General features: G+C 37.4%; 4 protein-coding genes across 4 annotated transcripts; 2 read left to right on the top strand and 2 right to left on the bottom strand.

The window, feature by feature from the left end:
* The first annotated feature begins 3392 nt into the window (after positions 1 to 3392).
* Positions 3393 to 4962, top strand: LOC120344422 (adipocyte plasma membrane-associated protein-like). Its single transcript, XM_039413651.2, has one exon. It carries the CDS (start codon positions 3562 to 3564, stop codon positions 4708 to 4710), a length of 1149 nt encoding a protein of 382 aa, XP_039269585.2. The 5' UTR covers positions 3393 to 3561; the 3' UTR covers positions 4711 to 4962.
* Positions 4963 to 9273: 4311 nt separating this feature from the next.
* On the top strand, positions 9274 to 11263 carry LOC120344433 (uncharacterized). The gene has a single exon (XM_078112366.1). It carries the CDS (start codon positions 9593 to 9595, stop codon positions 10256 to 10258), a length of 666 nt encoding a protein of 221 aa, XP_077968492.1. The 5' UTR covers positions 9274 to 9592; the 3' UTR covers positions 10259 to 11263.
* A 9-nt stretch (positions 11264 to 11272) lies between these two features.
* Positions 11273 to 15568, bottom strand: LOC144411627 (adipocyte plasma membrane-associated protein-like). The gene is made up of 2 exons (XM_078112364.1): positions 15435 to 15568; positions 11273 to 13096 (listed from the first exon to the last, which is right to left on the bottom strand). Exon 2 carries the CDS (start codon positions 13068 to 13070, stop codon positions 12063 to 12065), a length of 1008 nt encoding a protein of 335 aa, XP_077968490.1. The 5' UTR covers positions 13071 to 13096; positions 15435 to 15568; the 3' UTR covers positions 11273 to 12062.
* Positions 15569 to 15602: 34 nt separating this feature from the next.
* Positions 15603 to 19192, bottom strand: LOC120344427 (uncharacterized). The gene is made up of 4 exons (XM_039413657.2): positions 18879 to 19192; positions 18291 to 18371; positions 17177 to 17391; positions 15603 to 16268 (listed from the first exon to the last, which is right to left on the bottom strand). Exons 1-4 carry the CDS (start codon positions 19147 to 19149, stop codon positions 16071 to 16073), a joined length of 765 nt encoding a protein of 254 aa, XP_039269591.2. The 5' UTR covers positions 19150 to 19192; the 3' UTR covers positions 15603 to 16070.
* Between the last annotated feature and the right edge of the window lie 4247 nt (positions 19193 to 23439).

Below are 23439 nucleotides of genomic sequence, written 5' to 3'. Positions count from 1 at the left end.
TTTTGAAGTTTCAATATAATATTTCGCCATTTTCTAGTTAACTAAATTGAATATTAAAATTCCGAAAACGCTACCTTCAGTATGGGAAAATACACTTTCCAACGAGCCATCTTTGGTCTTGATACTTTATAAACTTTCTGTCCATGTAGTCGAGTTGTTCGCTTCGATGCGTTTCACCTAAATTCATGATAGATGTTTCGTTTCCATGGTAGCAGCGTAAAAACGCGCCGATCCGTAACATTTTTGAAGTTCCAATATAATATTTCGCCATTTTCTAGTTAACTAAATCGAATAATAAAATTCCGAAAACGCTCCCTTCCGTATGGGAAAAAACTCTTTCCAACGAGCCATCTTTGGTCTTGATACTTTATAAACTGGAGAAGCCTTGGGGATTTTGGTGAACATTATTTTTTTCACATTTTTAGTCACATTATATCAGTCACGTGAGTATGTCTAGAAAACGCGCAGCGCTTAAATAAACTGGCCTTTTTGGCAACCCGCTCACTTACTTAATCGCGCGCAGCCAAAAATCATCAAGTCTCTATGCATGGCAACCGGTTGCTTGAGTGCGTGCCTCAACTATCAGCGGAGATTTTGGTCGCCTACCGGCTTGTTCATTATTTTTCTTCCCATCGTTATGAAAAAATCGCCTTCCTCTTTAATTACTGGACCAATTGCTTTGAAATTTTCAGCGGTGAAAGATTGTATATTTTGCCAGAAGGCTATTTTATCTATTTCAAATATTTCTGTGAGCTCCATAGAATTTGTTTTTTTGTGTGCTATGACGTCACCAAAATTTACGCACATTGTGGTGGTTCCGCGAACGCATATCAGTGGATCGCGTGCTCAGCGAAAGTCGGCGGATCTCGTGTTTAGAGAAAGTGAAGTTTTTCAAGAGGATCGGTAGACTGTGGTTCTTGATCTGGTAATGCAGAAATGGCTCGGATCAGTTGGTATTTCAATCCACGTTGAAACTGAATCATGAAGAAATGGATCATCGTCCCAGGACCTGGAAAAGCTATAACAGTCTCTGTACCGTTACCGGTACCATGGGTAGTCGAGTTTTCTCTGGAGAGTTGTCCATGTAGTCGAGTTATTCGCCTTCCGATACGGCCACTGGTAAGTTACCGCATATGATTTTCCGGGAATTGATGATAAAATATTCAGTTTTTCTCTCCGTGTCCACATATTTGGGCTTAGCTCTCTTGTATTTATTTATATTGTCTTGGTATCGCGTCCAGATTTTGCGGAGCCAGAGCTGTTTTGACTAAAACATTGCCCAATGGGTCAGATTTGGCTATTCCTTGCTCGACTGCGATCACCTCTGCGCACGACACTGAAACGTGTAATTCCTTTTTCTGGTCTGACTGCTGCTAGGATCGGACATGTTTTGGTTGCTATGTGAATGTGATGTATCAGTTCAAATCCGCCCATCTCTGCTGAACAATAAAGGTCTTTACTGGCGTCTTTATCGAACCTATTGTGTGCTTTGCAAAGAGCAACACACGAAAATATCTGAGAGTTTCACAAACTCGGCAAGCACACCTTTTCGTGAATCCGCGCCGCTGCACACAGTTTTATTGTTTGGATCAAATCTAATTTTGTTAAAGAGCTTATTGTTCCACAACTCGTTTTTATTCTACTACATAAGAAAGGTGGTTTTCAACACATTAGAGTTTAGATTGTATTTTTCTACTTTGAGAAATCTAAAACATACATGTCGTGGAAGAACCAGTCTCGGGGCAAACAAAATTAGCGTATTTCCATGTCTGAAATTTTACACAAATGATGCCAACGTTCAAAAGACTTTATTGGGTACTCACGAAGTATGTGAACCAAGACAGCGGATACCGGAACGTGGTATGTGTGGCACGACTATATAATAAAGGGCACTCCCGAAGTATGTATACCAAGATGGCAGACACCAGAGCGTAGTATGTGTACCAGGTTAGGGTTAGGCCATAATTTTATTTCAATTTTCCTAATATTAGTTCTATTTCCCGTGGTATTTGTACTTGAAATTATGGCCCAATCCTAACCTGGTACACATACTACGTTCTGGTGTCTGCCATCTTGGTTCACATACTTCGGGAGTGCCCTTTATTATATAGTCGTGCCACAGGTCTGGCATTGCGGGTCAATAGCGCCACTTAGCGATAATACAAAATACATTTCACATAATAATATATAAAGAGCACCGCAAGAGTTGAACTAGTATAACATGTGATAAAATTGACCCATGGTAGTACAAATAAAATTCAAATTTCTTTTGTAAACAAAATAAATTTAACTGGAATCTGTGTGAAAAAAATGTGATTCATTGGTCAGTCCTTCGGATTTTACCTTTTTAAAAATATGTGCGACCCGCCAATGACTTGCAACCTGTAATTTTAGCCCGCAAACGACAAAAGTTTGCCGACCCTGGGCTAAAGCCAATGTAACATGAAAATTCATAACAACCATTTTGACATAAATTGATTGAAATGCTTCATACGAGCATGTCATATGTCGTTTCTCACTCAAAATGAACCAAATTCTAGCAATGGATAATGTTTTCCCGACCATCGACTTCTTTATTTATTTCCGCAACATTGGCTAATCAGAAAGATGCAAAAAGTGACGTAGGCCTACAATAGAAATGTTATAGGCCGTTCAGACGCTTTTGTCACTAGAACAGATTTTCCGGCATTGCTGTAAACATTACCTCGTTTTCTAGTTTCACATGACATTTTTCCGTTTTTTTTTGCTTCGGAAATTCGAGTATGAATCAAATGGGTTAACGATCATTATCATTTCGTCTTCCCGAGAGTTTCAAGTTCCATTACAGTGAAATTTGTCTAAAACTAGCTAAACTAAAAGACTGGGCTAAACTTTTTATCGGTACTTTCAAATGACAGATGTTTGAATACTTTGAATCAAAATGATGGTTTGGAACATGTAAATCAGTTTATAGGCGCCAAATCGCTAAACCACTTTTAATAAAAGCATTGGAAATTTTACAATGGTAAAGTATGAAAGAAATATCCTGGGGTCAAAGGGCAGGGAAACCTCACAAAAACCGCCACACCATTGCTTGAAATATTAAAATAAATATTTTAACATCTTATTGAAAACACTCTCATGAAATATTATGGCGGGAACATTTATAAAATTATCGTTGTCTTAAAACAAGTATTTCGGGCGCGTTCGGTTACAGAAACACGAAATAATCCATCGTTCAACGAACCAATATTTGACATAACGTAAACAAAAATATTACATTTCATTACGTTCAGTGGCACCACCGGCCACGGTCGACATATACATACTTTATATCGTATACATCGCAGTGTTTGCCTGCAGGCTACCTAACGCAGAATTATACATTTTTTCAAAAAGATTTGCCAAGAAAACAGACATACCGATAAAAAACTGGTTTATATACAAAGCATGCATATATTGATTAGCGTCCACTTCGAAATCTGCATTTAAGACTGCCCGTTAGCTGAAAGCAGGTGGTGTTCTTCGCAGTACGCTTTATAGGAAGGAAAAGAATTTCGTCAGCGTTACCCTATTTTTAATATGGCGGGAGGTGGCGTGGTTAACCGGATGTTTTTATTCGTGCCTATTGGAATTGGTTTAATAGTCGGAAGTGTTCTAACTATCGCTTATGTTAGATCACCAACTTCATCAGTTCCGGTCGACGATATACAAGGCATGGACGAATTTGATTGGGTGAATATTGGAAATAAAGACTTACAACGCGGAATAAAGATTGTACCCGAATTGAAAGGACCAGAGTCAGTTGCAGTGGATGAGCATGATAATATATATGCTGGACTTAAAGATGGCAGGGTAATTAAAATCATGAATCCTGGGAAAGCAAACCAAACGGTTTTCGATTTGACTAAATCATTCGATTTTGCAGAAGGAAGTGAACTAAAGAAAAAGCGTCCTCTTGGTCTTCGCCTTTATGGTTCCAAGTTGTATTTTGCAGATGCTTATCAAGGAGTCATTATGATCGATCTGAATACCGTGACTTATGACGTCATATCTCACTATACTGACGTCAACCCGCCTATGTTGTTCCCAGATGATTTGGCCTTGACCTCTGATGGAAAAACAATATATTTCACTGATATGAGTACAAGGTGGAATTATGATGACGTCGCCTTTTCTATCCTTGAAGGTGAATGTACCGGAAGACTATTTAAAGTGGATGTTCTAACCAAAAATACAGAACTCATCCTGGACAATTTGTGTCTACCAAACGGCATTGAAATTGTGGAAAATGAAACACATGTTCTTCTGTCCGAGCACAGCCCAAGCGCCAGGCGCCTTACATTGGTCAACCTCGAATCCGCAGAAATTGTGCGGCACATCCCTTTCCCGGCTGGTCCAGACAATATACGTAAAACAAAGAATGGTGGATATTGGGTGCCAATGCCATATTTTCTAGAACCGGGACATTTTGTGACATGGGATCCTGTATTCCGCGACATGCTTGCAACTGCATTAGGACCGGGGGGTCTTTTGAACAAGTTTAACTTCGGTCAGGGAGCGGCTGTGAAGCTAAATGAGAATTTTGAGCCTGAGAGTATCCATTTAGATTTGGAAGGAAAGTTATGCCGAGCTGTAACAGAAGTATCTGAACTGAGCGACGGAACACTTGTGGTTGGATCCTTCATTTCATATGGAATTCCTCTGGTTGATCGTTTAACTTCCGACTGAAATGTTTTCATGCAGAATATGGACTTAACTATTTTATTAGTGTTTGATCTCCTTAGATTACGTGTTTCTGCCTAGAAAGAAATTTATTGTTAACGATTGTCTATCTTTAGTAATAGTTTAGTTTGAATATAGTGCATTTTTGATAATTGAATCTGTACTATTCTTTTAGCCATATTTTCTGTTCAATTTCCATTTTGAGCCCGGTTCTTTGGTGGTGATCAATAACTACTAAATCACAATATAGTTAAAAATAATTTCACACTGTTTTCGTCGAGTCGGGGGAAATTTCTTCGTGAAGTCTGGCTCGAAACCGCCCGCACCTGTACACTTGCGGTACGATAACAACTTGTGACAAAGTTATTTTATCTGTCACTTCAAAAAAACAACAATCAACAACAAAATATCTGTAATACATAAATTTCGAAATGACAGGTGCTGTGAAGGACGGAATGAACCGTCATCGAGCCTACAGCACCTTTAGACAAAAAAATTGAATAGAAGAAACAAATAAAAAGAGTAGCAACAGTGCATGAAAATAGAATAGCAATAATTTTTTGGTTACTCATCGGCATAACCTAGTGGTGAAAATAAATTTTAATATTTAGGAATAAAGAAATCTAGAAACGTCTATCACGTGATAGTCTGGGGAAAACCCGAGTCTAGTCAAAATGATTTTCCCCAATTTATGCCACCATGTCCAGCTTCCTGGGTTGCTGTTTTGTCTTCATCGTGCTTACCACTAAGCCATGCCACAAAACTGAAAATTGTCTTTATTCTAAACTAGTGGTGTCCAGCATTTTATCGTTGGCGCCCCGTCCCTCGATAATCAGTATAAAAATACGACCATTGCGCACATTCTAGGGCTAGGCCCAACTCGATTTACTTTCGTAAAGGCAATGTAATTGTCGCCTCATTCCCGTTTCTTAAAAATATTTAAATATATTTTTCTGCGTCTACCATACGTTTGCGACGGTTATCTCGCAGTCTTCTGAAACTACCAAGATTAGAATTCGCGGAGCTCGGAGGCATTCATATTGTTATATTTTATTGGTATATTCCAAATCCCATTAGGATCAAACAATTAATGCATGGGGAAGTGAGAAAATATCCTGTGAAATACCCTTGACAGGTAAGAGAGAGCGGGGAATTTTATTATGATGAAAAAGTATGCAAACGAAATTGCATTGAGACAAATTTAGCGCTGCCCCGCGCGTGATATTGTGTTAATGTTCGTCTTGGTTGTAAACGGGTTTTCCCGCCCACCTGCTTTCGTTAATTCTCAGCGGCTATTCAGCACAGATGCTGTGGTAATGTCGCCATTACGTGGCTGTCTGAAGCCTAAAATGTCGAAATTTTCAAATTCTAACATACCGATTTGGAAAGTCCACTTTTCTGACTACGATACGTTCCCGTGATTGCAGATAGTTTTAGCCGTAGGCTTACTATGTCGCTCGCGGAAATGGCAGAGAGATTCCACTCGTGCATACAATGTGGTACATAAACTGGCTTGAAATTTTATAGTTACGTAAACAGTTTAAAACTACTGATTCTGAAGTTTTAACTTAGAGAAATTTTGTAGTTTTCGCATATTCATATAGCCTACTCGTGGTAGAGCATGTTTCATTTCCACGCTATGTGTTCCATTCCATGCATGTGTAGTTGTGTACCAGGTTGGTGTTAAGTAGGGTTACCATATTTTTGTGACCTCAAAGCGGAACGCCTCCAAAGACCATAGGTGTGACTTTTTCTACTTTAAATTTATCGATTTTACATTAGGGGTACGGTTACCATATTTTTGTGACTTCAAATCGGGACGCCTCGGAAGACAACGACCCCTTAGCTGTGATTTTATAACTTCACATTTTCCGATTTTACTACATAGGCCTACATTCCTACATTTAAAGCTGTCTCGGCTGTCTTTATTGACCATATTGTTATCGAAATTTCATGCGCATATTCTCTGTCAAAATATCGGGTTCAGTTCGAAAAATAGGAAGGAATTGACGTTAACGATACCGGTACAAATATTTCGAATTTAGACTAATTAGTATTGGTTTTACATGCGATATTCGCCTTCAGTAAGTAGGCTAGCGCTGCGCTACAAAGAAACAACAGTAACAAGAACATGTTTGTGTATTATGCTGGAAAAGCGGGACTTTTGGCTGACTTATCGGGACGGCGGGACAAAACGCTGAAAAGCGGGACTGTCCCGCCTAAAGCGGGACGTATGGTAAGCCTAATTAGGGGCCTACATTTAAAACCATCTCGGCTGTTTTCCTTGACCATATTGTCACCGAGAGTCCATGCGCTGTCTGTCTAAATATCGGTTTCAGTTTGAAAAATAGAAATGAATTTACGTTAATGTTAAACACCCTTTGGCGTACGGGGTTTACTGTCTGTGTTAGCACAGTGACACCCCTACCTGTGGGTTTCAGTCCCTTTACATCATAACTTGATGTAAAATAGGCGAACAAAATTAGTCACCTCTATATTGGTACACACACTGGAGCGCCTGTAAAAGTACCTAACTTAGGCATCAATTAGTAAAATCGGAATTGAGTACTCAGTAAAAATTACGTGTATTCCGAGTCCAAAAAATGCGTGCATTCGAGTGGAGATCCGATACGAGATTCTTTGCAGGATCCGGTACGCCAAACCGTTGACAAATAGGTGGTGGAACGTTTGGACGAAAATTATGTTTTTTTGTCAATTAAACAGTGTTTTTCAAGCCAAGACACACTTTTTTCGTTGAGAAAATCCCGCGGCACACTACCACTGAAAATGTGGGAAAAAGACCTAATATTCACAATATAAGTATTATATTGTTAATATAAGCTTTTTAACACTGAAGTAAGATGTTGAATTGGACATCTTGAATAGTAATCAAATAAAAACAAAGACAAAAAGTATTTCATAATCGTTCATATTTATTCTCACTCAGTGTGAAACATGGGCCGTTTGGATGAAGACAGAGCTGATATCCTGGCAGGAATCGGAGAAAGACACACACGAAGCTCTTCCTCCACAGCTCTCAGTCTTTCTCTGTTTTTAGTTTTTATAGCAGTCAGGCTTGAAAAGGTAACCTCTCACAGATATGTTGTGGAAAATGGGAGCAATGTCAAAATAGTTTTATAGGCCAGCATGGGGAACTTCTTGGCAGCTGCCAATCAAAAACTGTCCAAAGGTAGATCAACTTAGCTTGTGACCACAATCTTGTTTCAGCTAACTGCCGCTGCATACATGCGTGGCCATTTTTTCTCGTCTGCGAGCACAAGGCAAATCGCCGCCCTTGATACGGAACAGTACAACATGATTACTCTGCCGGGCGCAACACCGCATAGACACACAAATTGGAGAATTTCCCACGGCACCCCTGACAATATTTTACGGCACACCGGTGTGCCGCGGCACCCCGGTTGAAAAACACTGAGTTAAAAGATCATGTGATCCTGGGTGGTATATAATGACTGCCTTGATAAGTGATTCAAATACCTTGCTTATAGTTTACAAATGACTGATATGTCGGTATTCACCGGAATCTGTCCCATCGCCGTTATTTTCAAAGGTGGGAACAAGGGTAAGCAAGTCTGAAGAGGTCTGGGAAAATGAATCCACACAACTTTTGTTAAATAACGTAGATAAAATCGGAGAAAGTTCAGAGGAACAAGTTTTTAGAACTAGGACAGGTATACTGCCTGAGCTTGGCAATTATGCAAGAAACCGTGACGAGTGTTATCGAAACTTAATTTAATTTTGTGCGTTTTGATGATTCTGGAAGATTGTATATACTAATTTGAATCAAGAATAGCTATTTGAAAGTTCCACACTATTTCCTTGCATAATTTCGTTCCCGTGAACGGAGAGGAAGTTTTTTAGGACATTGTTGTTAACAGCACTTTCCAAAAATCACGGAAGCCACATAAAATCAATTTAATTTTTTTTGCCTGTTTTATCACGCATGGGAGCAGCTGATAGTATTTATGTGTAAAATTCCCTACGAGTACGGTCCGAATGCGACACAGGAAATAATGTTGAATGGTTAGTTCATTTTTCTTCCAATATTCAAACAGTTGAGTCACTTATATTTTTCAAGCTCACGTATCAGTAGACAGAGAAACAAGCTGGGACCGCTGTGCAAAGTATGTATATAAATGTTTTAAAGTATATTTCGTTATTTTTTTTTTCTCTGAGGATGGTTTCGCTGTCAAATAATACAGATTTTTGGCGCTTCAGAAGTATGTGTATAATTATGTGCCATAATTTTATTCCGATTTTCCTTATTTTAGTTCTATTACGAGTTCGGGGACTGTCTGTGTTAGCCTAGTGAATATATCCCATGCCCATAGGTTTCAGTCCCTTTACACAACTTGATGGAAAATAGGCGAACAATTTTATTTACCTTCATATTGGTACACATACTTCTGGAGCGCCCAAGACATTTTAGATATGTTTAATTTTATATTCAACGCTTGTAAAGTGTCAGATTGAAATCTGTTATAAGCACGTATTTTGAAGATGAAAAGCGAAAGCGGACGAATTAAAATGACATTGTATATCTAAGATATAAGTTTTGAGATCATGTCGGTCGTTTAACCCAAATCTCCTTCTTAGAATTATGGTATCCCGTCTCTGTGTGTTGCGTAATAATTTGATTTTATTAGTCCAAACAGAGGCAATAAATATGTTAGAGATATTTCTATACTGAACATAGTGTAACCTATATTAAGTAGAAAACGAAGTCATTTGACATATTGCTACATCACTATTGTCACTGAATTGACTAGTGTTGTGGCTAGCTGAGGCAACTAGCAAAGTTGAATGTGCAGTCTAAATTGTTATCTGGCTTTCTATTTTTCTTAGCCTTATTGTGGCCCGCTACAATATGAAAACAAGTGCAAAACAGGGTAGGAATACGCCCTGTGAACGTAAAGTCCATATTTGCAAATACTGTGGAAAGACTTTCAAAAGAAAAAATTATTTACTAATACACACAAGAGATCACACAGGAGAGAGACCATATGTTTGTGAACAGTGTGGAAAAGGTTTTACAAAGGCTGGTGGATTAAAAGTTCATGAGCAAATTCACACGGGAATCAAACCACATGCTTGTAAAGTTTGTGGGAAGTGTTTTACGATGACTGGACAATGGAATCGGCATATTCGAATACACGACGGGATGAAACCGTTCACTTGTGAATTTTGTGATAAATGTTTCACAACAGCAGCTGAATGTAAGATGCATAAGAGAATCCACACAGGTATCAAATCATCTTCTTGCATATCATGTGGTAAGAGCTTTACGAATGTCGGAAGTTTGAAAAGGCATAACCGAATTCATACCGGAGAAAAACCATTTACTTGTAAACTTTGCGGGAAATGTTTTTCGATGAATCAGAATATGAAAAGACATGTTTTGATAATACACAGCGGCGAAAAACCATATGCTTGTAAGCATTGTGGAAGATGTTTTACAACAAAGGCTAATGCGAATAAGCATGAACTAATTCACACTAAAGCGAATGAGGGTAACTCTGCTGATAGAGTTTAGTTCCAAAAATAATATGAAGATATTCGATGTACGAGGGTACAATATTCAACAATGAACTTCCATAGAGAAATAATGTAACTAACTCATACTAGATGTGACTGGGCCATATTTTAATAAAGAGAATTAAATCCAATATGAAATAAAATGTTGAATACGATAATTTTTCCCGACTTGTTATAACAACTTATTTCTGTTAATCTTTCACTGGATCTGACTCTTCGGCATTCACTGTAAATCTTGCCTATTAAAGTCAAGTAATATATTCTGAAAAGATAACTTATGCTAGAACCAACATTGGTCAATAAACTTATAGTTCCATTGTGTAATTCGACTATTATCAGAAAAGAATCTTTGATCTTCCCCCTTCACTGGCCATGATTAGATTTTTCGAATACCTCATGATTTCAAAATCGAATGTGTTTACGAATTTAATCATGAATGCCTGGAAGATATTTTATTGTATGTGACTTTTTTATTGAGATGGGTCATCCAGGCACACAAATTACTAAAACATAGAATCCATCACTCAAACAGTTTACGGAGTTTTCACACACAATGAGGAACATGTTTCATCAACAACTCACTAAAAAGGGGAAGAGCTATATTTGTAAAATTATGGTTTCAATATCAAAATATTGCAAAATTCACCTCGCTCTCGGCAGCCAAATAAAAACAAGATGGCGGCGATCTGAAATTTTCTCCTGTACCGATGGGAATATTCGATGCCCAGCCCTAGCCGCGGCCTAACATAACCACATGTATTTATACTGTTTTTTCTTCAATCTTGAAACATCGCCTTTGAAAAATGAAAAATTTGCTTTTACGATACTGAATATAGAACGGAAAAATAAAAAGTAAACTCTTCTCATTTATCATTAGCGAATAGCGATATATCGATTTTTTTCTTGTCGGAACAATGTGAAATATTGTAATCCAAATATTATTTGCCCAGTATCGAAGTGTATTTTTAAGCTTGGGGTATATTAATAAGCCAGGAATTTCGATAGCAATATTGAAAGGTGTCGCTGACCAGATGACTTATCTCGCCAACTGCAAATGTGTTTTGTTGCATGTATTTTATATATTACTCATATCGCATATTGGTTTTGCACGACGAGAATATACATCTGAATCTTCTTTGCTGTTTCAATCGCCGGAGCTATTAGGGAATTCCTGTGATAGAGGAAGGTCCCTTTTTGTAACTTAAACCATTACTAAACAAGCTGGTAGGAACACCGGATCTCCACTGATACACCAGGCAGCCGCATTCCAATAAACCGTTGCCATTCACGCAAAATAGCAGATATAACGACAGCGCATTTCATTAACCCCGTCACCAAAACTGCAATTTTATTTTTATTAATGAGCGGCTAATAATTTCTAACGTTTCCCCAGTTCATTGATTAACAAAATGAAAATTGGCTTGTTCAAACGAGTATTTACTTCTGCGAGGGGGTAGCAATCTCTTTTAATTTTTAGAGTTGTTTACAGGATAATGGCGACAAATAACAATCGGCGCGTTTCTCGCTGATACCATGAAAACCAAATACCAATCCAAACTTTTGGTGAAACGCACAATACTGGGGTGGTAGCACAAGCCACGGAGAAATTTCAACCAGATCGACCTCTACAGTTTGGACGCTACAGCAAAACAGACAGACATAACGACTGGCAATTAGGGTCTCCTCGAGTGGAGATCCACAAAGATAATCGTTAACAGTAAATTCATTCAAGACAAAAACACGCAATCTGAGGAGATTAAACTAATGAATTAAACGAAGTTTACATTGTGCATGAAAACATTTCAGTCAAAAGCTGAACCATCAACCAGAGCAATTCCATTTGCGATGAAGGAACCAACAGCAAGTGTTCCGTCGCTCAGTTCAGATATTTCTGTGACAGCTCGGCATAATTTGCCTTCCAAGTCTAAATGAATACTCTCAGGATCAAAGTATTCATTTAGCTTCACAGCAGCTCCTTGGGATAAATCGAACTTGGTGAAAATCCCGCCCGACCCTAATGCGCCAGCAAATATTTCGCGGAATACGGGGCCCCATGTCGCAAAGTGTCCTGGCTCTGCAATATATGGCATTCCCACCCAATATCCACCATTCTTTCTCTTACGTATGCTGTCTGTACCAGTCGGAAAAGCGATATGCCGCACAACTTCTGCAGATTTGATATTGACCAATGTAAGGCGGCGACGACCGTGCTCAGACATGAGAACATGAGTTTCATTTTCCACAATTTCAATGCCGTTTGGTAGACACAAACTATCCAAAATGAGTTCTGTATTTTTGGTCAAGACATCAACTTTAAATAGTCGCCCACTGCATTGACCTTCAAGGATAGATATCGCGACGTCATCGTAAGTCCATTTTAGACTCATATCAATGAAATATATTGTTTTTCCGTCAGAGGTTATGGTCAAATCATCTGGGAGTATCAATGGCGGATTGACATCATCATAGTCCACTATGATATCATAAGTCTGGGACTTCAAATCGATCATTATGATTCCTTGATAAGCATCTGCAAAATACAACTTTGAACCATGGAGGCGAAGACCAAGTGGACGCTTTTTATTTCGTTTGCTTCCTTCTGCGAAGTCGAATGATTTTGTCAATTCGACGACACTTTGTTTTGCTTTCCCTGGATTCATGATTTTCATCACCCTGCCATCAATGAGCCCCGTATATAGGTTATCATGCTCATCCACTGCGATTGAATCCGGTCCTACTAGCTCATGTAGAATTTTTATTCCGCGTTGTAGATCTTTGTTTTCAGCTTGTACCCATTCAAAGTCTTCCATGCCATGAATTTCATCGACTGGAACAGCTGAAATGGGAGTTCTCATATAAGCAATAGTTAGAACACTGCCGACCATCAAACAATTCCAATTGGCACGAATAAAAAAATCCGATTAACCCCGTCTCCGCTCGCCATACTTATAAAATTTTATCATCTCACTAAACGGCGCATTACGAAGATAAACTCATAACGAAATTTCAATAAAAGCCCCAGGCAACGCGCCTTGTGTATTCTACGGAATATGCTAAACCAGTTTTGTTATTATCGGGGATAATATCGGAGGAAATATATCCGAGAAATATTGCGTTAGTTAGCTTACAGACAAACATTTTGATGCATTCGAAATAATTTCAACGTCCTCGTTTATCGACTGTGACATCATCGATGCCTCTAACAATAGAACGAAACTGGAATAAGTATTGCCATTGTTACGCTGCAACGGATAAATTCACGAATTAGCTTATGTTCCGACGGTTTTCTGTTGGCGAACGAGAGGCTTAGAACAGTGCTACTCAACTGCCGGACCTTTCGAGTGCAAAATTTAAACCGTAGCTGCCTCTTGACTTTGAAAGTATCATTTCTTTTTACTTCACAATCGTGATGTAATGCATTTTTCGCTTAACCACTAAGGAAAAATGCAGCTATTGTCAGTTTTTAGTTGTTTTCCCGAAATTTAAAAATAGGTCAAATAACTCGATTTTGCAAAATAGTATACAATACTCTCACTTCCTAAAACTAAGATTGAAATAATTGGGAAAAAACAATGAAACGTAATTTCTCAGACTAACGATTAACAAAATAACTTTGTTATTGGACACGAAATCGACTAAAAAATCGTTTTGCTACTACTCCTACTTTTTTCAAATATAGCTCGAAAAGTATCGTTTTCCTTTGCAGCTAATGTATTCTAAATTTTCATTCTCAAAGATAATTCAAGTCGCTGAAAGACCTAAATATATATTCTCACGAATACTATGGGAGTGAATGTTTCTCAATATATTCTTGGACTGTCCGGATCCCGGTAATTTTTGAATTTTGTCTACGGGCCTTTTGTGAAATAGTTTAGTCGCACTGCGCTTAGAAGATAATCGCCGACGGAGCGGCTAAAGTTTATGTTTTTGTGCCGTGTGCATTATTTGGCAATCATAGAAACTTTGTGACCTCAGCGCACAGAATAAACTAATGTAAGATATTAAAAAAACATGTGGTCATTAGAGATGGATGTATTTTTTTAATTTTTGCGATCCAAAGCGCTTGCTAAATACTTGTTCGAGGCATGGCTAAACAAAATGTTAAATATGTTCCCGATATAAAATTTCTAGAAAGTGTTGTATGAGACTGTGATACGTGCCATCATCCTTTGCAGATGTACATTAGAAGAGAAGTTATTTGATATAATCGAAGCTAAACTCAAACCATATTTTATATGAATTGTTCGTTATTTTGAGTGAAGTGAATGGGCATAAATGGAAGTTTATTTACAGTCATTATTTATTTAAAGTAGTCACAGTGAATTATCATAAATAACTTTAATGATTTTTTCGTCATCCGTAGTCTGAAACTAAAAAAAGCTGTATGTTTATTACAATTACAACACTATAAATCACACTGGAGCAGGGGTGGGCAACTTCTCTAGTCGTCGGGCCAGATGTGAAAAAATAAAGCCCTCGGCGGGCTGGATTATTACAAAAAATACTTCGATATCCAATCTTTGTTAAATGCTCGACACTCTCTGTCAACTTTACGTTTCTTGGGATATTCCATGGTTAATGAAATTTAATATAAATCCTAATTTCTAAAATCTTTTTATATTTAGATTCCAAATATAACTGATAACAGTAGTGGGGAATGTTTACAACGCTCTCTGCTCTGAACTTATATTGTTTGTTTAACATGTGTGCTAACGCAATTGTCTGTTTACTAAAGCAATTGTTTATTTCACCAGCTCGCACTGACAGTGCGGTGAGAGTAGAGCGATCGGCAACTTTCATGAATGCTGCGTCGGACCACATTACAGAGTGTGGTTGGATACAGTCAGCGGGTCGGTCAAAATCTCGTCGCGGGCCGGTCAAACTCTCGACGCGGGCCGGACCCGGCTGTATGTTGCCCACCACTGCACTAGAGTAACTAGACCACATATATGCTTTATTTCATGTGTAATAACTTGAAATGTTATTAAGGGTTAATATCGGACTTAGCGTATAGAACTCTCGTTTACCCAGGAGGAAAAAAACGTAGCATTGCCAGAAACTGCAAGTTTTAACTCCAAAGATTAGAAATTGTTGGGACATAGTTATGGAAATATGAATATAGATAACTCGAAACTCAAATGCGTGATGTGCGGGCCATATTATAAATGCACTACCTTTCAATGGACTTTGTATATTTACTGATCCATTCCATCCTTGGTCCTGTAATGTGTTGCATGTTGCACAAACATTATACTACAACAATTGTTCTCGAACTTTTTAAGCCTCTTTAAAATTTGTCAAGTCTCGCGCACCTCCTCAAAAATAGCTAGATACAAATAACAGATAGTAAGGCGAAAGTATTCAAAAGACAAGTTGAAAATACGTAGGTAATACGAAAGGTAAATATCCAAAATAAAAAAATGTTATTATCCAAAATAAGGCGGGCAAGATCAAATCTAACAAATATTTATATTTTCAATTAGCTTTGCCTCCTCCTGTCTACACCCTCTTGAGGTACGCGCCCAACCGTTTGAGAACCTCTGTACTGAAACATACATGTTGGTTTGATGGAACATGACAAGTATAGAACTTGGAAGAGACAGCCATTTTTAAGCTTTTATGCGGTATAATAATAGGGCCGTGGTGTGATCGAAATCGTCGAGCGTAGCGCAGAATTTGCAAAATGCGAATGTCAACTTAGGTACAATAATGGTTGTAGTATCTTTTTGTTGGAAAATAACACAAGAAAACGCTAAGAACGATGATACACAAATGAATTTAGTATTTGTGATAACTGTTGGGTGAAAAGTTTAAATTTCACACAGGACGTAGCTGTTATACTTTGGGCTGTTGATCAAGTATTGATCTACGTTTGTTGAATCTTCACCGACCCCGATTTGCATGTTTGTCCTGGCAGAATTAAGGTGCCCAGTAACTGGATACCCTATATGCCATTTGAAAATACGCTGCGATATGATAGTTCCGTTGCGGAAATGAAGAGCATGATTCTGAAAGACAGAAGTTGAAAAAGGTTAGATGTTTAATTACTAGTGCAATTTATGTACTTTATCAACTTTTCTTTTACAATGTTGGCATCATATGTCACATATTTTGGGTTCAGGGCATGGTTTATTCCAGGGGTGTGCAACCTGTAACCCGTGGGCCAAATGCGGCTCCCAAGGAAAAATTGTGATGCCCACGGATAAGTGCCAATTTTAAATGATGTGCGGTCCGCGAGTTTTTATTTTTAATTTGGTACGTGTGAGTAATTCCAATTCATTTGCGTTGCGAGGCCTATACCCGAGTTCAATTTATTATCCTTTCCTATGACTTCGCAGTGCTTTTTTAACAGCTAGCTTGTGCCAACAACGCATGTCACAAAATCAATAACCCAATTTTTTGTGCCTGGAACTCGCGGTTTCACTCAGTTACTTTTATCTGGCCCTCTTGTATTAACGCTTGCACACCCCTGGTTTATTCACTTTCCCGTCACATCTTAATCCGTGACTTAATCTGGTCTCCGCCCAATGCTGCCAAGCTGCCACAACTAAACTAAAACCAAATTTTGATGTACATCTAGAAAAAATAGCTCAAAGAATTTATTGATTGCGATTAAATTTAGTTTTGGTATTTACTTTTGTTTTTCACTTTTGCTTTTGTAATACTGTAAAAAATTCTGTTCACGAAATCTTACGTTCACTTACATGGCCCACCGGTCCAGGTGGGCAAATATTTTGGCCCCTGTTCCAAAAACCTTGCCCACCCCTGTTCTAAATCTTAGTAAATTCTTATCCACCCACAAAAATTAAGAAGGCATGATAGTATGACATCACAACTTCTTTTTTTAATTTTAAACAAAGTTAAACGATACGTGCAGTCAAGAGGAATACTGATAAAGCTTTTGTGTTCAACTTACGAAAGGGTCGTATATCATGCCGAGATGAAAAAATTTCCTTTCCTCCCCGTTCAACTTGTTGTCACGAATGAATGTCATTATCTTGTCCATATGAACCTGGTTGTAAATATTGGCAAGTTCCCCGCCTAATTCTTGACATTTCGCCGGAGCTGATGGTTTACGGACCGTTTCAGATGCCAACGCTATGAATATTCTTCCGTCATAGCGCACGATATCTGTAATTCAAATAATTAGCGATTGGTGTATCGAATGAATTGATAAGAATTTAATATTATACAACTGATATTTTTTTTAATTGAGCTCGATATATGCACTGCTCTAGTATGAATGCTAATTTTCTTACGTTGCAAGAGCGAGAGAACGTCAAGCTAGGTCAAGCGACATGACCTTGTTTACTCGGTAATTTAAACCTCGAATTTTGTTGGTAAAAATCGGGTGTATTTGCAAATAGACCAGGGGTCGGCAACCTACGGCCCGCGGGCCGGATCCGGCCGGCGAAGTAATATAATCTTGCCCGCGACGCTTCACTGAATTATACTTACAGAATAGCTGTTTTGATTCTTTACGGAACAGAATTTAGTGTGAGACAAGTGTAGACTAAATTATAATATAATCTAACAAATATAAAATTCACAATTACTCGTTTATTGAGCCTATAGTTTAATTATAATTAGACGAATGCCATCAAAACGCGGAAAAGTTGATGCTTAGTGCAAAGGGTTCAATGGCGCCGAAAATATTCCGATGGAATTTTTTGAGATGCAATGCAATGAGAAAATAAATCTATATTCTATTCGAGAGATGTATCACTGATTTATTTGTATTATAAAAAGTATCATCCGTTCGGTTTTCCACTTTCTAAAAATATGTGCGGCCCGCCCGCCAATGCCAATGACTTGCAACCTTTACATTTGGCCCGCGAGCGACAAAAGGTTGCCGACCCCTGAAATAGGCAGACGAGATGGTGCTATGGCTGAGGTGTTGGGTTTACCAATGGAATGTTCTTCAAGAAGTTTCAGTTTTCACATATCATTGATTGCTTGTACATAGCCTTGTTCAGATTGAAGACGCTGAATCGATCGTATGTAAAATCAAAGCTTTAAATGCAACAAACCTTGTTCGGAAAATCCAGCAGGTGGAGGGTGTTCTAACTTCTCTATTCTGTCAAACAATTCTGCTCGCTGCTTTTCTATTGCTTAAACCAAATGATAGTTGTTTGCAAATAAATCAATCAGGAGAAAGTATATGACTTGCGTCAAATTAAGTCGAGATTAATACCAATCAAATAAATATAATAAATAATCGAGATAAATCAATCAGGTGTGTAGTGAATGGTAATTGCGTCAAATGAAAATCAAATTATATTCTATTTATAAATATAATAAATAAATATTTGGTAGGTTGGGGAACCAAGATGACGCACAACCTGAACATAGTAGGTGTACCAGATCGAGGTTATCAGGTTGTGCGCCACCTTGGTGCACATATAAACGAAGCACCAATATAAATTATCACACACGCCTCGAGGAATGATCGCTAATTGTTGACAAGCGTAATTCAATCACGACTCCAAGGGTAGCCTAGACTTCTTTCGGAATTTTTGAAAAATAAAATTAGCAAATTCAAATTTCCCAGGCGAGATATTACAAGCTAGGTAAGCTTTCCGAATGATAACAAATTATTGATAGCATGGCTCTCTTACCCGATTCTAACATGTGTTTAATAGTAGCATTAATCTTCTCATAATCGACTTCACCAGTAGATCCTTGTTCACCTTTGAACCCTCGACTGCCTTTCGGACCCACTGGTCCCTGAATTTCCTGTAGACGAGTATTGGATCCAGGTTCGGTGTTTCCGTTATCAACAAATGTTTCATCCACTGTGCAAGTCATACGCTGTCTATCACAATCCACTGGATTGCTCACGAGAACAACAATACTCGCAATCAGTAAGGTACTTACATGGAATTCCATTTTTCGGACTATCTAGTATTTGGAGATATAATTTTGTCTGTATTTTTATTTTAAAGTATTTAATTTGAACATATTTAAGTCTCACATGTTTTTCACTGAGTAACACGAGCGAGCCACGATGTGCTATTTATGTGTCTTTTGGAGGAGAAGTTTTTTGAACTGAACAAGGCTCTGTATTCGCAATCACATATATACATAAAGAGCTACTGGATTTTTGGAAAAATCGCAGTATTTGTCGTTGAGCGACATCACATAAATAATATTGTTGGAATATGAAATAAATTCACTTACTTAAATGTCGAATTCTTTATAAATATTCACTCTTCGCTAGCTGTATAACTATGATACGAAAAGTACAAGATGTCCATTTATATTCATAACTTATTATAAATACACATAAACACATAGATCATTATGTATTAGCGTTGAGTTTCTTTATGGGCGGCAACCTTGACTGCAGTCCACTAACTCACACAAGCACATTGCGAACCAGAAAACACTAAGCAAATGTTCAGTTTAAATATTTGCTAATGACGTTGCTTTCACTACACCCATACTATCTTATACATATATATTTTTTGCTTGGCAGGCAACAAAATGTACATCTGAAACAAGCACGTTTCACAAAACTACTTGTCACAAGAACGCCAATACGATAAGGACCGCCAAATTATAGTTTACTAAAACGAAGGATTCCACTTCAAGTCGTTTTCTTTTATTATACAATACTTGACACAATAACGCGAAAGGAAAATAATGCGTACTTGATGGTACAAGACGTACAATTAAGTACATTCCTAAGAAAATAAATCCACTTCAAGTCGATTTCTTTTATGCTTGGCCCTAAACAATCTTCTCGTCGTATAAAAAAAAACAGACGTATTAATAAGAACGAATTACCTACATGTGCGTAAATAGTCTCTAATAATCGAAGAAAAACAAGACATAAGTATAAAAGTTTGCGTAATTCTCGAACATTTATTCGCAGACGTTGTTCTTCCAATAGTTTTGTCGTATGTTTATTCGATTTAATTTTCATACTCTCTCATCTTTAAAGTCCTTATTGCAATAAATTATTATTATACATTTTTCAACCTATCTCTGGTATTGTTGGTCTATGCTCAACAAATTTTGTGCTTCCGGTTCTGGTGTCGATTCTGCTTTTAATCTTTAAATTAATATTTTGTTGTTTGTTCAAAAGTGCCGTCGGAAATTTATCGCCAATGGCATTTCTATCCCAATACATGTCGATAGTAGGTTTTGTGTCATATGGAAACATTTACTGATATTTGATTTAAAAAATTAGAAGATACCAGTTTGATCATAAATTTACAAAACGTAATTTTCTCTCAACTTTGCTTGGCGAAAAATGGCGAAAAATTTCGAAATCTTTCGAAAAATGAAGAATACAAATTCAATGACGAGTATAAGAAACGATTCAATACGAGTCATGTGAATGTACACCATGATACGAAAAGTAAAATTAACCTGAATTTGTGAGAGCAATGATATTGATTTTAAAATCAAGATAACAAAATCGAATAATACCCGAGAGACAATTAATTCGAAGAGACTGGAATCTTATTAGTTCGGTATTGCTTATTCCAGTGTTTTCCAACCTTTGGGTCGCGACCCAAAACTCGGTGGCCTGAAAATTCCCTTGGGTCGCTTGTTTTTTCAACGAAATTCGAAAAATCCTTTTATTCAAATATTGAAGCGTTACTCAATGTGACTATATGTCGGAATTATCACGGCATAAAACGTAAAAACCTGGCGGCATCTATTTTTCTAATCGAAGCAATGCCACATTTCAAAAACAAGCGCAGCTTTACGGGTAAAAAATGATTGTTTTTAATATGTTATTTATTTAATTTTGCGGCCATGAAAACACTGCATACATGACGCTTAGTATTTGAGCATTTTTTAGTATTCGTCTTGGGTTGAGAGAATTTACAAAATTTATTTATTCAGAAAATTGGGGTCGATTGAAAAAAGGTTGGGAACCACATGCCTAGTCAATTTATTATACACTGGGTGAAGGGAAAAATTTTCAAATCTCCAACAGAGCACACCAACAGAGTTGCGTTCAACATTCTAACCACCAGACTTCTCTGTGCTAAATATATACTAACAAACCAATCGACATTTAAAAAATATCAATTTTCGCTCAGAAAAACTATTTATCGAAAGTGACATTATTTTATATATCCTTTGATGATTTTAATCTATTTTCTCAAAAAATGATGTGAATTCTATTCACTATTTTTATAGTATTTGTCATATTCTGACTCGTTTCTATTTGAATCATTGTCTCAAAGTATAATGTGATAGAAAGTAATAATAGGACAATAAAGTAAAAAATAATGAAATATGACTCCGCTATGTTCAAGGATTTTCCTGTCAAAATACCTGTACAGTTATACCTGCAAGTAATTTCAAAGGTTTCAAACATATCTGTTTTCAATTAAACAATTCAAGGTTGAATATTTTCGAGCGAGAAAGATAAAAGATGAATTTAATTTCTTGCTTGTTGGTGTGAACATTTGGGTTTGACAAGAAAGCAGTTTTTCATTTTGTATTTACAATTTGTTATAACTGTTGGTTTAAAGTTCAGATTTCACACAAGATGTAGCTTTCAAAATCCGGTGTGTTGACAATGTGTTGATCTGGGCTTGTTAAATCGTCATTAAGTGGATATCCTCCGTGCCATTGCAAACTCCGATGTGATATCACAGTTTCGTTGCGGAGACAAAGAATCCGGTCCTGAAAAAAAAGTACAATATGATTATATTCAAATGTTATGGAATTTGTCAACTTTTCGTACATCATATTGGCATCATATGTTAAAGATCTTGGGTCATGGTTTATACAGTCCTTTGTCAATGCTGCCCGCCTTAATCACCATTAAATAAAAGAGTATATTCTTGCGCAGAGCCTAATCTGTAACGCAGATATAAAGTACTCAAAGAAATACTGATAAAACTTTTATGTTCAACTTACGTATGTCATGCCGAGATGAAAATATTTATATCGTTCCTTTCCCAGCTTGTTGTCGCGGATGAATGTCGTTATCTTATCCATGTGGGTCTGGTTGTATATATTTCTGGTTGTATTGCAAGTTTCCCGCATAGTTTTTGACACTTGGCGGTCGCTAATGATTTTTTAGCCTTTTCAGATGCCAACGGTATGAATATTCTTCCGTCATAGCGCACAATATCTGCAATTTATAATTAGCAATTGTTAAATCGAATGAATTGATATAAATGTGTCGTCATACGATTTATAATTTTTCTAATTGTACTCGGCATGTTACGCTGCGAAAGCAAGAGAACGTAGAGAGTACAAGAAGCGAATCAATGAATATTATATACATATCAATCATGTGAATGTACACTATGATACAAAAAGTAAAATTAACCTGAATTTGTGAGAGCAATGATATTGATTTTAAAGTCAAGAGGACAAAATCGAATATTATCCGAGTAGGAATTATTTCGAAGAGACTGGAATCATATTAGTTCAAAATTGGCTAGTCTAGTGTTTTGCGACCAAAATCTGGGTCGTGAAAATCACTCAGTAATTTTAACCTCAAAAGACGGACGCGAAGGCCCTAAGGGGTTTGGTTAATCCATATCGGCATTTAGTTAGGTAATGGCGAACCAGAAGTAATCTTCAAAATATAATAATTCTTCACATACCAGTGAGTGCTTTCACAGAGCCTTGTTCAGAGTAAAAACGTTGAATTGATGGCGCTCCCGAAGTATGTGCACCAAGATGGCGCTCAACCTGAACTCTAACTTGGTACACATACTATGTTCAGGTTGTGCGCCATCTTGGTGTACATACTTCTGAAACTCCGAATTGAAGTATGTTAAATCAAAGCTCAACAGAAACATTTGTTCATTAGTTCAACAAACCTTGTTCGGCAATCCCAGTAGGTGGTGGGTGTTCTAACTTCTCTATTCTGTCTAACAATTCTGCTCGTAGTTTTTCTATTGCTGAATACAAATGATAGTTGTTTGTACAATAAATCAGTCAGGAGAAAGTATATGACTTGCGTCTTATTAAGTAGAGAATAATAACAATTAAATTACGTCTAATTTGTAAATAAAAATATCACATACGACTCGAGAAATTATCGTCAAATCAATCACTACGCTGAGGGTAGCTGGATTTCTTTCGTTTTTTTGCAAAAAGAAATTATCGAATAAAAGTCTGGTACTCATGTAGTATGTGAACCAAGATGGCGGACACCGGAACGTAGTATATGTACCAGGTTAGGCCATAATT

This window comes from Styela clava, chromosome 5 (genome assembly GCF_964204865.1).
Source record: "Styela clava chromosome 5, kaStyClav1.hap1.2, whole genome shotgun sequence".
Taxonomy (NCBI): Eukaryota; Metazoa; Chordata; class Ascidiacea; order Stolidobranchia; family Styelidae; genus Styela; species Styela clava.
Note: the sequence above shows the minus strand (reverse complement) of the source record. Positions and strands in the feature narration are given on the sequence as shown.